Genomic DNA, 15,774 nt, shown 5'->3' with positions numbered 1-15,774 from the left:
AAACCGGTGGATATGTATTATATTTGGTTTAGTTTGGTTTTAATAATTAAAAAATCAATTAAATTGATTTGGTCTTATCCAAAAACCGACCTATGAACACCCTAGTTGGTGCACATGAACCATGGTCTCTATGCAAAAATAGGTATTTTATGTACATATTTTTTAAAATTAGTATAATATTAGCTGCTGACACCCCTACTACAAGAAGATTGAATGGTGCACTTCGTTAAATTTTGTGTTATTTACCTAGAGAAATAAAGATCAATTCCCACTTTACTTAATACATTCTTTCCTCTTCTTTTAGTGATGCACCCATATTCTAGAAATTCTGAATCCGTCTTTGTTCACAAATATCACAAGTGCCTCCATCAACAAATACGATGTCACTAAACAATTTAATTGTATCATTATTTCATTCGCAAATTATCTAAGTATTACCTTTTTGTTAGTATTTTATCTACAGATTTACGTTGGTAATGGTGGTTTCCTTTTCACTAGTGACCCAGACCCAAAAATCACGAAATCTATATGGGAACCGGTACATACCGTCACTTTGTAAGAATTGCGTGCTGCAGGGCGATAAATCAACAAGGCATGAAGTTTATGTAATTCAAGAGTTCAAGGCTAGCGGTTATAATATTCTGCTGTTATGTATTGCGCAAGACTTCAACTAATTTTATAGGTTTTTTTTTTACTTTCTACTGACAGAAATACCTAATAATTCTGTCCATCAAAATTTTGAATCATCATGAGAAGAAATCAATCACCTACTAGTATTTTTACCAATGCTGGTTAATCATGACTTTACTGTGATTGTGGGCTAATTCGTTGAATTAAAAGCAACATTCATGGTTCTGTAGCACTTCTAAAGCATCAAGTACTAAATATTGGAGTACGTGTCTACTGAAGGTAAACCTGTAACTAGTAGTACTCCAGCGACAAAAAAAATTACTTAATATTTCAAATCTTCCGGTGTTGATGGTTCGCATGAAGCATTTGATCAGCGAATCTTGCTAATTACATAAGGATTAAGTAAAATCTGTCGTTAAATTAAGATTATTTGATTTCCTCTCTAATTAGAGCATTTAGAATGATTGAAAGATCTGAAAAAAGAAGTTCGAAAATACTAAGAAAAAGTTGGCTCGTTTTTTTTTTTTTCCGTTTCTAAACAGATTCAAATAAACACCTTTTTATAAAAATTATAATTTAGAAAACCGAATTTACAGCCTTAAATTGTTTTTAAACTTGAAACCAAACGCCTTAGGTAATGCTGAAACAGTGACTTGTCATGGTCAAAGAACCCGACATCACACGTTAAACAGTAATGATCATGAGAGCCAGAAAGACTTTCACAAAATTGGCAAAAGCTTGAAGTAGTGCAGTTACTAAACTTTAACCTTCTTTTTCCCGATATAGTTTCTCTACTAACTCCCTCTCTTCACTTTTTCCCTTTAACTACATCACTTGACAGTACACATGATGCTGCTTTCATCATCAGCTCCATTACAGATTCCTCCATGTTTCATTAAAAAGAAGACAAGAGAGAGATCTCTAGTACTACGTACGAAGAAGAAGAATGGGTCGTGGAAAAATTGAGATCAAGAAGATTGAAAACTCGACAAACAGACAGGTCACTTACTCCAAGAGAAGAAATGGTATTTTCAAGAAAGCTAAAGAACTTACTGTTCTTTGTGATGCAAAGATCTCTCTCATTATGCTCTCTAGCACCAGGAAATTCCATGAGTACACCAGCCCTAACACTACGTATGTCTTAATTAAACGTAATTTTTTTATAAAAAAAAAAGCTCTGATTTTATTTTATTTTAGTTTCTTTCCAACTTCTTGCGTGTGATAATCATCAGGACAAAAAAGATGATAGATCAATATCAGAGTACACTTGGAGTTGATATTTGGAGCACTCACTACGAGGTAATTTCTTAAACTTTCCCTGTTGTGGTTTAACGTTAGTATACTCTTACCTAGAAATTAAAATCAGTTTGTACTTTCAATGTGTGTGCAGAAAATGCAAGAGAACTTGAAGAGATTGAAAGAGATCAATAACAAGCTAAGAAGAGAGATAAGGTAATAGCAGTATCATTAACACCGGTTATGTACAGTTTGGATTAGCATGTTCGATCTTTTTTTATTGTTTTATTATTTTTATTTTATTTTCGTGTAATTAAGCAATGGTAATGAAATGGTTGATGTTGGTGTCTGTTGATAGGCAGAGAACAGGGGAAGACATGAGCGGGCTCAATTTGCAGGAACTTTGCCACTTGCAGGAGAGCATCACTGAATCTGTAGCTGAGATACGTGAAAGAAAGGTAATACTTACCTTACTCTTACATTTTGGGGGTTGTGCCATTAATCTTATGTTCATCAAGAATAAAGTTGATCTATTTCTGTAGCTAAATGGACCTAAATTAAACTTTAGATACTCAGGAATAGGATATCTCCTAAATTTAGGCAAAGCTCAATTTATTTTGAGTCTAGAGAAGAGAAAAGCGTTCAAAATCTGTTTGAAGTAAAGGCAACGAGTCTTTTCAGCTTGAACCAATTTAATTTAAACATTAGTGAATAGAACATTTGCCCCATTTTAATGGATCTTGAAGCTGGTATTGAGTCTCTTTGGTCTAATTGCGAAAAATGCCAAACATTTTGGGACAGGTGCAGATTTGAGCATTCAACTACAGAAAACAAAATAATCAAACCACTTAAAGAATATATTAATTATGGGTTGACAATCCAAATAGCTGGTGAATAACTAATAGTATAAGTAATATAATAATATTTTACACCGTCATCTTTACTTGTTGTAGCATGTAGTATATCTTACTTTTAATATTTCAACTCTCACATTTTAATGAGACTTACCTGTAGATATCACAATTATATTATACTTTAGACATTTTATATGAAATTAGACTTTTCCAAATCTAACTTCAGACGTAGTATATCTTACTTTTATATCAACCCCTTGATCGGCAGCAGCAGTAGTGTCCACAACAATTTTTGGAACCTCTCCAACATCATAATCACAACATTCTTCAAACACCTTTTCCATATCTTCCCATGTAGCTGGTTTATGCCACGCACTGGATCTTTCAAACTTAGTCCACTGCTCAACCCTCAATCTCCACAAGCCCAAATCATTGGGCTTACACTCAACAATAACAACTCATGCACCAAAACATTCACCAAGCTTAACAAGCCTTTTAAACCGGGCCCAACGAGAGAGTGGGGACACAACAACTACATTGAGGCCCAATTCGAGATGTGTGGAGGCAGCATGCCACATTGCATCATAAGAAAGTTCATTTAGAAGGTTAATGGCTGTGTTAGGCGATGATACCATTAGGGCCTGTTGAAGAGACTTAGTGCAATCTCGAAAATGGTCTTTGTCTATAAGTGGGCATTTGAGGATTTTAGCTATAGAGTGAGCTAATGTGCTTTTTCCTGTACCTGGATGGCCTTTCATTGCTATAATTGTTTGTCTTGCTACAAAATTTTGCTCCCCCATTTTGAATCACTTGGTAGAGAAATCAGTATTGCTACAATTTAATACTAGTGAATACTAGTCAAAAAGTTCTAGTGAATACTAATGACATGTGTTTTCTGGATAAGACTAAAAGCATGTGACGAGTAGCATTGTGTTGGCAGTTGCAGTTGAATGCCAGCACCACTATTTTCCTATGATATTGATGTGATCGACAGGATAAAATTGCACCTTACGCAGAGGATCCTTACGTGCTTCTCTTTTCACGGTCCAATTAATAGAGTAATTAAATGTTTGATCGGTTTTATCAATTTTGGATTGCGGATTGGGTAATTTGTCTTTTCGGTTACATAGAAAAATATTATATAGAAAAAATTACACTCATATAGGTACATCAACTCAAGCTTATAAGCATAATTGCTACTATAACATAATTATTTTTTTTAATTAGCGTGAACCAAGACTAAGCATACCCTTTTCTTTTTACATTTTGTTAAACCATTTAAATAAAATAAAATAGCTTGTAAAATTAAATAAGAAACTATGACGGAAGATTTTAGTAAAAATTGACAAAAAGAGATGAGAAGATAGAAAGAGTTTTTATGGAAGAAGAAAACTAGAAAACTATTTACTGTCTTGAAAACAAGGAAGAGAAATTAAAGATAGATAAAAACTTGTTCATTTGTTAAGTATATTACCATATTCAAAAAGAAAAAAGGAAGAAAAAGAAGTTTAGTGTTGGAACAAATTAACGGTGGAAAATCAAGCGCCTAACCATTGGCACCATAGCCTTCATTCTTATTCCGGGTGGCACTAGGATCTTTTATAAATTATCTTACACATATACAGATACATATACATAGTATCAACTGAGGCGTGGGGGTGGCGTGGCACTCCCACGCCACTACATAGATCCGCCCCTGAGTCCTTACGTGCTTCTCTTTTTCTCCCTGTTGAAGTGCCAAGTAGACCTTATCCTTTTTATACTCCCATCGTTTCAATTTAACTGCATGTCCTAACTTGATTAGCCACAAAACTACCTAAAATAAATTCCTTGTTTAAATCTTGTGATTCTGATTTAGAAATGTATTCAGAAGTCTAAAAATATCTGAAATTAAAAAGTTATTGGATATAAAAAAAATTGTTTGTGTTGGAACAAATTAACGAGGAAAGTAAAATACGTAAATTGAAATGGAAATTTACCCGCAAGAGTGGCTCTCAGTTGGTTGAGCATGGGACTTTCATAATAGAGGTCTCGTTAAAACCCGCCGCCTACGACGATTTGCCCAGGTCGGGTCGTCGCGCGGCTTCACACACGACTGGTTATCTCTCCTATGTGGTTTGCTGGCTACTACACAAGAACGGGATTTATCTCTCCTGTGTGGCTGCGAGTTCCCTTGTCATAAAAAAAATGGTAATTTTTTTGTGACTCATTCGCGTATCCAAATGATATGAGTCAACCAAATTACATTTTAGTGTTTTTTTCCTTTTCCTTTGTCAGCAAATAAATTTAGAATTGTTTCCACATGTATTATTTACATATGGCGGATCCAGAAATTTTATATCACGGGTGTTCAACCATTTTTAGTTTGGATTGCTACATAAAGTGGGTGCTCAGTTAATATATTTAAATTAATTACTAAATTTTATATATAAATAATAGTGTTCGTCACAAAAAGCAATGGGTGCATAAGCACCGATGATAAAATAACATGGGTCCGCCATTTAACGTATCTATGAATTACATACAGTACCACGTGATCAAGAATCAAACAGACACCTGCAAGAAGAGGGTTAGTTTTCCTTTTAACTCTACTTGTTAATCTTTAATGTGAATTCCTTTTGATTTCGCCTGGAACATATTAACAAAGTTCAATGGGTTCTTCTATATGAAAAAAATAGGTGAGGAACTTCGAAGAGCGACATGGAAACCTCGTACTTGACTTGGTAGGTATCTTTTTAATTCAGAGATGTGCTGATTTTTGTGGGTTGATTTATGGGATTATTTATTAACACAAAAAGTTACTCTATTGCTTTATCAAAGGAAGCAAAATGTGAAGATCCAAAGTATGGTGTAGTGGAGAATGAGGAACACTACAACTCTGCTGTGGCATTTGCCAATGGTGTACACAACCTTTATGCGTTTCGCCTACAATCGGTTCACCCCAATCTTCAAAATGATGGTGGATTTGGTTCTCGTGATCTAAGTCTCTCTTGAAGGCAGCAATTACTAATTGGAACCAACTTCTCAAATTATATGTTATTAATGGAAAAAAAAAAAAAAGTTTAACTACTGCAAGCTGGATACACTACTATATCCAATTAGGTTTTGCGCTGAGTCATGGATCTGATTCCTCTCCTAAAGCACTATATTATTCTAAGAGTTTCGACTCCTATATATGAATGATGCCAAGGAAGATTTATGTTCAATTATGCGTAGACATTATTTATTGCAAGTCTAATTCTTAGTAATATTTTGTTGATGGATATCAATTAGGAGTTGTAAACTTAATTTAAGATCTATATCACTTCTTATATCATTCTACTTTATCTAAAATGTTTGGGTCAATTCACTACTTTACGGTGTTAAAGTCAGGTATTTGATAGTCTCGTCCAACTGTAACGATGCACTTATAAGCTTTCTTCGTATATTATCAAGAGTTATTCTATAATTATATAACGGAAATGTGCTTTGGGCTGATAAAAATGGCGGCAGTCTTTGTGTAGCCTGCTTGTGGCATATATTTTTTCCATGGGTTATGGCTGATGGCTGAAGTTTGAGCGTCATCCACATTTTTCGTAAGGGAAAAATCTAAGGAGGATTTTGTAGTGATGAAGGTATCAACAGTGCAGCTTTCATAGTAAAATAATTCCCCGAATATGCTTTTGCTTAGATCCGTTGGACATGGATGCTATTAGCTAATACTCTAGTTATAGAGACATAATTTTCGCCACGGGATTTATCATCTATTAAATGGAGTATATATAACGAACATTTTTAATTTTACATATTTAACTATAATCTTCCGATCAAACGTATTCAAATGAACTCTTTCTGCCCCGCTGGCTCCCCGCCCTTGTTAGGAAATTGGCAAATAATCAGGAAATTGCGTTCTTTGAATTTTGTTATAGAAGAATTAATTTCAGAAAACAATTATGTTCGAAAGTTGTTTGCTTTTTAAAATTTATGAGTTGTAATTTAAAGGTGCAAATATATCCCTCAACTTTGCGATATAGAGTAAATATAACCCCATTATAAAAGTGGTTTAAATATACCCCTGCTGTTACAAAATGGTGCAAATATACTCTTTTTGCTGACGATTTTTTTTTAATCATTTAGTTTATTTTTTAATTAAAAAAATACCACGTGGCTTTAATTTTTTATTTTTTTTAGTAGATATATTTTTCTAAAGCCACATGATAATTTTTTTTCCTGGTGTTTTTTTTCCTGGTGGGTCGGGTCTGGTTCATTTTAAAAATGGGTAGTCTTATTTTTTTTAAAGCCACAGAGATATTTTTTAAACGAAGCACACCCGACTCACCAGAAAAAATTTATCATGTGGCTTTAGAAAAATATGTCTACACATTTTTTTAAAGCCACATGGCATTTTCTTAAATTAAAAAATTTGCTAAATGATTTAAAAAAAATTACGTTAATGAAAAGGGTATATTTGCATTATTTGTGTAAGGACAGAGATATATTTGCACCATTTTTAACGTCAAAGGTATATATATACTACTTTTTTAACGGAAGGTTTATCTACTCTAAATAGCAAAATTAAGGGATATATTTGCATCTTTGCCGTTTTAAAAAATTTAAGTGCTTTTATCCCATTAAGAAAATAGTAACATATTGATGGGAAGTCTTTATTTTGGGAAATTCAAGCTAAACGTCGATGGACTGATGGTTTTTGGAAAACCCAGGCCTGGGAGGGTTGGGTACAGAAGCGAATTTAAGTATGTTCATATAGTTTGAAGATGTTTAAGATGGAGAAAGTCAAATTAACTTTGAATCCTGTTGAAGAGAAACTGAAGCTGATCAAAGATGGCACCCGCAAATTTATCGATGCTACATATGTCAGGAAATTGTTCTCGAGTCTAAGGGAGTTGACTTCTACAAGATATGATATTGTTGATGGCACGCTCAAGTTTAAAAATCTTGATTTAAGGGAGACTATATTGAAATTAAATTAAGATTAGTAATCCAAAGTTATTTAGAATTTGATATTTTGTATTTATTTAATTCATAAATCTAAGGAGGATTTTGTAGTGATAAAGGTATCAACAGTGGAGCTTTCGTTTGAACTGGCATAGTGAAATAATTCCCCGAATATGCTTTTGCTTAGATCCGTTGGACATCGATGCTATTATCTAATACTCTTAGGGGCCCTTTGGTAGAAGGTATAAGCTGGGATATCCCAGCACTAATTTTTATATCATATTTAGTAGAAAGTATAAATTTATTTTGGGATAAATTTATACCTTATACTAAATATATTTAGTAGAAAGTATAAATTTATTTTGGGATAAATTTATACCTTATACTAAATATGGTACAAAAATTAGTGTTGGGATATCCCAGCTTATACCTTCTTATCCCACTTATGTTGGGATTATTTTATACCATCTAAAAGATGATAAAATAATCTCAAGATAAGTGGGATAAGAAGAGACATCCCATCTCTTGGGATGGGATGCGTTTATACCTTTGTTTGGTAAAGTATAAATTTATTCGGGATAAATTTATGTCTTCTACTAAACATGGTACAAAAAATTAGTGCTGGGATATCCCAACTTATACCATGCACCAAACATGGTATAAGGGGTCGTTTGGTGCATGGTATAAGTTGCGATATCCCAACACTAATTTTTTGTACCATGTTTGGTAGAAGGCATAAATTTATCCCGGGATAAATTTATACCTTGTACCAAACAAGGTATAAAATGCATCCCATCCCAAGAGATGGGATATCCCTTCTTATCCCACTTATACTGGGATTATTTTATACCATCTAAAAGATGGTATAAAATAATCCCAATAAATAAATTAATTAAAATTATAATCCCAAGATAATTTTGACTACCTACCAAACGACCCCTAAGTTATGGAGACATAATTTTCGCCACGGGATTTATCATCTATTAAATGGAGTATATAAAAAGAACAATTTTAATTTTACATATTTAACCATAATCTTCAGATCAAACGCATTCAAATGAACTCCTTCTGCCTCGCTCTCTCCGCGCCCTTGTTAGGAAGTTGATAAATAATCCGGAAATTGCGTTTTCTGAATTTTTTTTAGAAGAATTAATTTCAGAAAATAATTATGTTCGAAAGTTGTTTACTTTTTAAAATTTATGAGTTGTAATTTTCATTCATTTATATATATATATATATATTAGTACTATATATAAACAAAGATCCTAAAAATTTGTCGTCCTCACAAAGCATTGAAATACTATCATGATGCTACACGTGGCTGGCTTTTCTTTGCCTATGATTTCCTGATGCTACACGTTGCTGCATCTTTCTTTCCCTAATTTTATTTTGGCACTCATTTTTTGTTCAAAGTTCATTTCTATGTGGACCTCTATAAATGGTGTATATTCCATTTTTTTGCGCGGAGTGCCCTTCTTTTGGGGTGGTGTTTTAAATTTTTCATATTTCATATTGTAGTCTTTAAATTATGTCCTCATATTTGGTCTCTTAATTTTGCCCTTCGTATTTGCAACTTTGAGCTTTCGCGCGAAATAATGAGGTTCGAGTTCGAACCCTCGCTCAAGCATAAATTAAAAAAAAAATCGCAAGACAAGGTTTGGGTCGCGTGTATGCGGACCCGCATACTTTTGTTAAGGAATTACACATTTTATGCCGACCGATACTACGCCTTATTGGCAGATTAGGCTGGTATCTGGTCCGATAACTTTGATAATTCCTTCACAAAGTTATGCTTAGGTGGGGGCATACTTTTAATGGGCAAACTTTTATGCCGGATCCGCATAAACTTTTGAATGAATTATCAAAGTTATGGACGGACAACGCATACTTATGCCAAGTTCGCCCGTTGATAATAAGTACGTATGCCGGTCCGCATAACTTTGATAATTCCTTCACAAGTGTATGTCGTTGGGGGCATAGCGAAATTTAAACTTGCCTTGTGAATTTTTTTTTTAAAATTTTGACTCGCGCGTGGGTTCGAACCCGGAACCTACGGGTTTTAGCCCAAGGAGCAAAATTTAAAGATTTCAAATATGTGGGGCAAAATTTAAAGACCACCCCAAACGAAGGGCCCTGTATATTCCGTCTCAAATTATTTATTGTGATTAGTAAAAATAACTGTCTCAAATTATTTATCGTTTTCAAATTTCAAGCATAATTAATTATATTTTCTCTCTCATTTTATCCTTAGTAAAATTTTGTCATTAATGAGTTAGACACATGAATAGCGTAAATATTTAATGGAGAGAGATTGTATCTTAGACATAAATAAGGGTAAAATAGTCAAATACTCTTTATAATTAATATTTCTTAAGAAGCGTGTAAAACAAAAACAAAAAAATGACAAATAATTTGAGACGGTCTTAAGGAGTGTGCCCAAGCTAAAAACACCATATAATATGAATTTGATGGAGTATTAGATTACTCTTTACATTATTTGTCATTAAACATTTTGGTAAAAAAAAAAAAAAATGGGGTTTCCCACCCGGTGCTCGGTACCTGCATTGGAGCCTGATTATATTCGGATTCGCGCCGCGTAGGGCCCCATTCAGGAGGAAGCGCTCCCTACCAAGGTTATTTCCACACCCAGGGCTCGAATCCGAGACCTCTGGTTAAGGGATGAGCAGCCCCATCCACTGCACCACATCTTTTGGTGGTATTTTGGTAAAATTTAGGCAACTTTGGAGCCATATTTTTGTTTTGAATAGGACATTTATTAGATCTTACTAATTACTCCCCTCTGTTTTAAATTATGTGCCACTTTTCATTTTTTAAAGTTATTTTGACTAAACTTTGAAGCTATATTAAATAAGATTAACTTAGTAATTTAAATTAAAATGTAAATACTTAAAAGTTATGCAAAAAATATTGGACATTGTAATTTTAACTGAGAATATTTTTAATTATTACCATATATAAAAAACTAAATTGATTTTTGAGGTTCATGTAATGAATTTATTTTTTTCTTAATTTTGTCTAAAACAAAGCTTAAATTGCCACAGTTGACTAGCATGTACTCTTGCCACATAAAATATCCTAATGAATTAAAACTTAACATATTACAAAATGATCTGTTTATTTATGAATAAGGAAATGTTATGCTAACAAATTCATAACGCCAATATTTTGCAATTTATTATTTTCACCGAAGTTGTTATTTTATACTATAATTTACTTTACATAATGTCAAATCACTTGTATCCCTTTGGTATTTGCTAATTCTCCAGCAAATCTTTTTCCTCATAAATAAAAAAAAATATTTAATAATTATAAAAAGTTACCAACAATAGATGTTTAATGTGCCACTAAATTATATTAATTATAAGGAAAGGAAATATGACACAAATAATACTTTTTAATTAAAATATTACGATTTTTATATATTAAATTTGGGCCGGGCTTAGCACGGGCCTCATGTACTAGTATATATATATACACACCAAAGTTTTAAAAAATTTAGATGCTTTCATCCCATTAAGAGAATAGTAACATATTGATGGGACGTCTTTATTTGGGAGATTCAAGCTAAACGTGGATGCACTGATGGTTTCTGAAAAACCGAGGCCTGGTAGGCTTGGGTAGAGCTAGAGGTGTGAAAATGGGCTGGTTCAGTCTAATCCAATCCTGCCTTAAAGGGTCAAAGAATTAAATCGGCTAAGACGGGTTGACCCTTTTAGTTGAAGGGTCTGCAAAATGGCAGCTCAACCCAGCCCTAAGCGGGCTACAGGCTAGGAAGGGTCAGCCCTTTAAGTTTTTTCGTCTTTCGAAATAACAATTTTTAAGTGATTTTTGATACAATTTGAACATGAAACTTTTGCAATATGAAATAGAATCTTCTACTACCTATTCTTGCGCAAATTCATATCATAGAAGCAAAAAATTCAAGAGAACAAATATAAATTATTATTTTTGATCACTAATTCAGATCACGTTCAAAAGAAATTTAACATAATATAAATTCTAAGACTAAAAAGTATTACTCTAGTTTCTAATTTACTACTTAGTAGCAAGTACATTTTTTTTTTCAATACTTTTTATCTTTTTGTTTAATTTACTTATACTTTTTAAAAATTAATTAATTTATTATTCTTTTCTGGCCTCAAGGGATTGCCATCACTCAAATTAACTCTTGATATGCGGCGGCCAAGAAAAATTCTTCTGGACTTTTGGAAATTTACTTCTATATGGGCCAAAAAAATTCTAACCTAACTCTATTTAAATAAAGGATTGGATTGGACTAATCTTGCGGGCTAAACTCATATTGACAGCTCCAGCTCTAGGTAGAGTCAATGAATCCCTCGTACAGCTAACAATCTTGCCGAATTGTTATCATTTTTGTAGAGACCGCAAATTATTAATGATTACAACCAATGCTGCTAGAATAGCAATTGATTCAATTGAGATAGTAAATATGATTGCACGTGGACATCTATCTTATAACTCAATTATCTGCAGGTCACTAATGTAGAAGTTGACAGAGCTAGAGCTAAGGAAGGGGCTAGGATTCAGCTTTTTGAAAAGAAAAGAAAAAAAAAAGGGAAAATGGCTATTTTGGTCCCGTATTACTGTATTATTCCTGTTTTAATCCTTATGATATCTGACAAAACACATTTGACCTTCAATTAAGTAATGCGTGTGTTTTTAGTCCTTTTACTAACGGAACCAAAATAGAATAACGGATTGTTAACTCTATGAAGGGCAATTCGGTATTTTCAAGCTAAAAACTTCCAAGACCTACCGTTTTGATTAGATTATCCGCCATACAATGAATCCCTTTTTCTTCCTTTGCCGCAGAGTTCTTCTATTGAAGACCAAATTTTTTTTGAGGTTCACTAGTAACTTATCATTGTGATTGTGTTCCATTTACTTTACAATTGGATACGAACTTAAATCTTCTTTTTCTCGTTAAGTGCCACCATAGCCTTCTTAATCATCTGCACTTTCTCCATTCCAATTTTAGATACACTAAAATTGCAAGTTACAAAATCTAGCTACAGTGAAGTTGGAAGCATTTGCAGCGGCTGCTCGAGGTTATGGTTCTCGACTTCTGCGACATCTTCTATATTTTCACAATCCTCACAAATTACCATCAAATCGTAACTGACTTATAACTTGTTTTGATTATTACGAATCTGACACAATTATATTTAAGGAATGAACAGGTTTCACATTAATGAAGAAGTATCAAAAGATAAATCCAAGAAAAAATATGTTGGACTCAAAAAAAGGCTTAAATTGAATAAAAAAAATTGAGAATAGACTTCGAATATACAGAAAATCGGAGCAAAATACACCCAATCTAGCCATGAACTGCGTCGTGATTTTATATTATGAAAATATGCATGATTTGATCATATATAAGCTTCGACAATAACAAATTCAAGACGAACGAATCTTCTGTTTTGTCTTGGAAGGTTTTAGCTTGAAAATACCGAATTGCCCTTCGTAGATTTAAACAGTCTGTTATTCTAGTTTGGTTCCGTTAGTAAAAGGACTACAACCACACGCATTACTTAATTGAAGGTTAAATGTGCTTAGTCAGATATCACAGGAACTAAAATAGGACTAGCACAAGGACTAAAATAGCCATTTCCAAAAAAAAAAAATAGAATTTTAATAGCTCCCCTAGTTTTTGCATATGAGATTGTTTGGGCAGATACTTTAGGAACAATTTTTACTAAGGAGCCGTTTGGATATAATTTAAAATATTGAGATAAAATCATGATGATTTGAAGTTGAAGTCTGGTTTGGACATGCAATTTGGATTTCTTAAGTTGTATTTTTTTATAGACATAAAAACCTCACAAGTTGTGAAAATCATCAAAACTTTCCTAATTCGTATACAGTCTTACCAAATGAACAAGTCATAGTCCATAACAAAATTAATACGTTACTAAAAGGCCTTTATAAAAAAATACAACATCAATTGATCAAACTTTAGTTCAATAAAATGAAAAATTGAACATGAATTGTAGTGTAACCACTCTTTAATAGAATCCTCTCACATGGTTGGTAAGAATAAATTTGTTATAAATATATTACCAACTTGTAGATCTTTTAATATTTGATATTAATGGTTGGTAAATATGATTGGTAAATATATATACACACACCAACTTATGGATCTATTTTTACAAAATATAAAATTATGCGTCAGCTTTTACATTTGAAATCATGATTTGGAATCCCAAATCATATTTTTTTGAATGATTTGGGATGAGATCGCATGTCCAAACGCTGATTTCTTCTCATGAGATGAAATCGCATCTCCAAACGCCTACTAAGACTATCCCAAATAGTGGGCAATTACACCCACAAACAACATATTTTGTTAATATTATACTCCCATATGTTTCAATTTATGTGAATCTATTTGACTGGGCACGGAGTTTAAGAAAGAAAGTAGACTTTTAAACTTGTGGTGTTGAATGAGTCACATATATTTTGCGTGGCTATAAATCATTGCATAAAGGAAAATTGTTTCCAAATCTAGAAAGAGATCATTCTTTTTGGCACGAACTAATAAGAAAATAGGTTCACATAAATTGAAACGGAGGGATTATAATGTTACATGCAATTAACGAAATAAAAAATAAAAAAAATTCAATCAACTGACTTACTTAACCATCAAAGGAATGTGCTGCAGCGGATGAGGTTGCTCCTCCCTTAACTAGAAGTCTCGGGTTTGAGCCTTGGATATGAAAAAATCTTGGTAGGGAGCGCTTCCCACAATGGGCCCTATGCTGCATGAAATCCGGATTAGTCACGCTTCAATGCGGGCACCGAACACCGGATAGGAAACCAAAAAAGAAAAAAAAACTGAGCAGAATGGATTCCCTTGCTTTCTCGGGGTTACTTTGGACCCGACCACTCTTTTAATTTACTATCGATAAATTAAATGGCAAAATACATCAAAACCCCCCTGAACTATACACGAAAAGTCGATATCACACCTAAACTATACGGACGACCTATTACACACCTGAAATATAAAAAAGTGATATTATTTACCCCCTACGACATTTAACCGAAAATCATGTGAAAAGGTGTTTCAAGATACACGCGCGCGACACGTCGACAACACGTTATTTGCTTTTTTCTCTTTACTTATTTATTTGTGGGCCCCACGTTTTAAAAAACTTTTTCCCTTTTCATTGTGTCTTCTTCATTGCCTTCCCTGTTTGTTTCTTCACTTCATCTCCCCATGGAGATGAAGTTTTTTAAAAAGTTTTCCCTTTTCACTTCATCTCCATTAGCACGACCCCCCCCCTTCTTTTCATCTTCATTTCCTCCACTCCCATTCCACCACCACCACCACGACTTCTTCTCCTCTAACGCCACTCCACAGCCCTAAAATCCTTCATCTTCTTTTTTCTCCATTTCACCTTGACCAATTGAACAAATCCGAAGTATTTTCGTCCCACTTACACTCAAATTTATCCAAGATTAAGAAACAATGCGTAACTACAATGAAGAAATTGCACGAATTGCCCTTCAAATGAACTTTTAACAACAATGAAGATATTGCACTGACGCCCTTCAAATGGGAAATTTTCATTGCACGCTTTCTTCAAATGGAAAATTTTCTTCATTGTTTATTTTTTTGTGACAACAATGAAGAAATTTCCAATTTTGACGAATCGCCTTCAAATGGGTGAAGAAGGGTTGCACGAACTACCCTTCCAAGAATTTCGAAAAAAAAAAAAACACCACAATAGGGCGGCGGCGTGGTGGCATGAACGGAGGAGAGAGAATAAAAAAAAAAAAAAAAACAGGGGATGAAGAGAAGGGGGAGGGGCATGAAGATGGAGTGGGGGTTGGCGGGTTGGGTTGGGGGATGAAGAAGAGAGGGTGGCATAGGTTGGGGATGAAGAAGAAGAGGGTTGGGTCGGGTGGAAGGGTGGGGATAGGGTGGGTGGGGATTATAAAAATATATATTTTGTAATTAAAAAAGAAAATAATAAATAAATTTTAATTAAAACGCGCTTATTTTTCAATTATTTTTATAATTTGTGCCACGTGACTGTCGGGTGGTATTAATATCACTTTTTAAATGTTC

General features: G+C 33.6%; 1 protein-coding gene across 1 annotated transcript; it reads left to right on the top strand.

The window, feature by feature from the left end:
• The first annotated feature begins 1,414 nt into the window (after positions 1–1,414).
• LOC132046487 (agamous-like MADS-box protein TM6) lies at positions 1,415–6,072 on the top strand. The gene is made up of 7 exons (XM_059437130.1): positions 1,415–1,764; positions 1,863–1,929; positions 2,021–2,082; positions 2,225–2,324; positions 5,248–5,289; positions 5,399–5,443; positions 5,541–6,072. Exons 1-7 carry the CDS (start codon positions 1,577–1,579, stop codon positions 5,712–5,714), a joined length of 678 nt encoding a protein of 225 aa, XP_059293113.1. The 5' UTR covers positions 1,415–1,576; the 3' UTR covers positions 5,715–6,072.
• Positions 6,073–15,774: the final 9,702 nt, after the last annotated feature.

This window comes from Lycium ferocissimum, chromosome 2 (genome assembly GCF_029784015.1).
Source record: "Lycium ferocissimum isolate CSIRO_LF1 chromosome 2, AGI_CSIRO_Lferr_CH_V1, whole genome shotgun sequence".
In the NCBI taxonomy this organism is placed as follows: domain Eukaryota; kingdom Viridiplantae; phylum Streptophyta; class Magnoliopsida; order Solanales; family Solanaceae; genus Lycium; species Lycium ferocissimum.
Note: the sequence above shows the minus strand (reverse complement) of the source record. Positions and strands in the feature narration are given on the sequence as shown.

Coding starts and splice junctions, on each gene's coding strand:
- LOC132046487 (XM_059437130.1), top strand. CDS start 1,577: ATGGGTCGTGGAAAAATTGAGATCAAGAAGATTGAAAACTCGACAAAC. Junction 1,930..2,020: donor TTTGGAGCACTCACTACGAG/GTAATTTCTTAA, acceptor ATGTGTGTGCAG/AAAATGCAAGAGAACTTGAA. Junction 5,444..5,540: donor GAAACCTCGTACTTGACTTG/GTAGGTATCTTT, acceptor GCTTTATCAAAG/GAAGCAAAATGTGAAGATCC.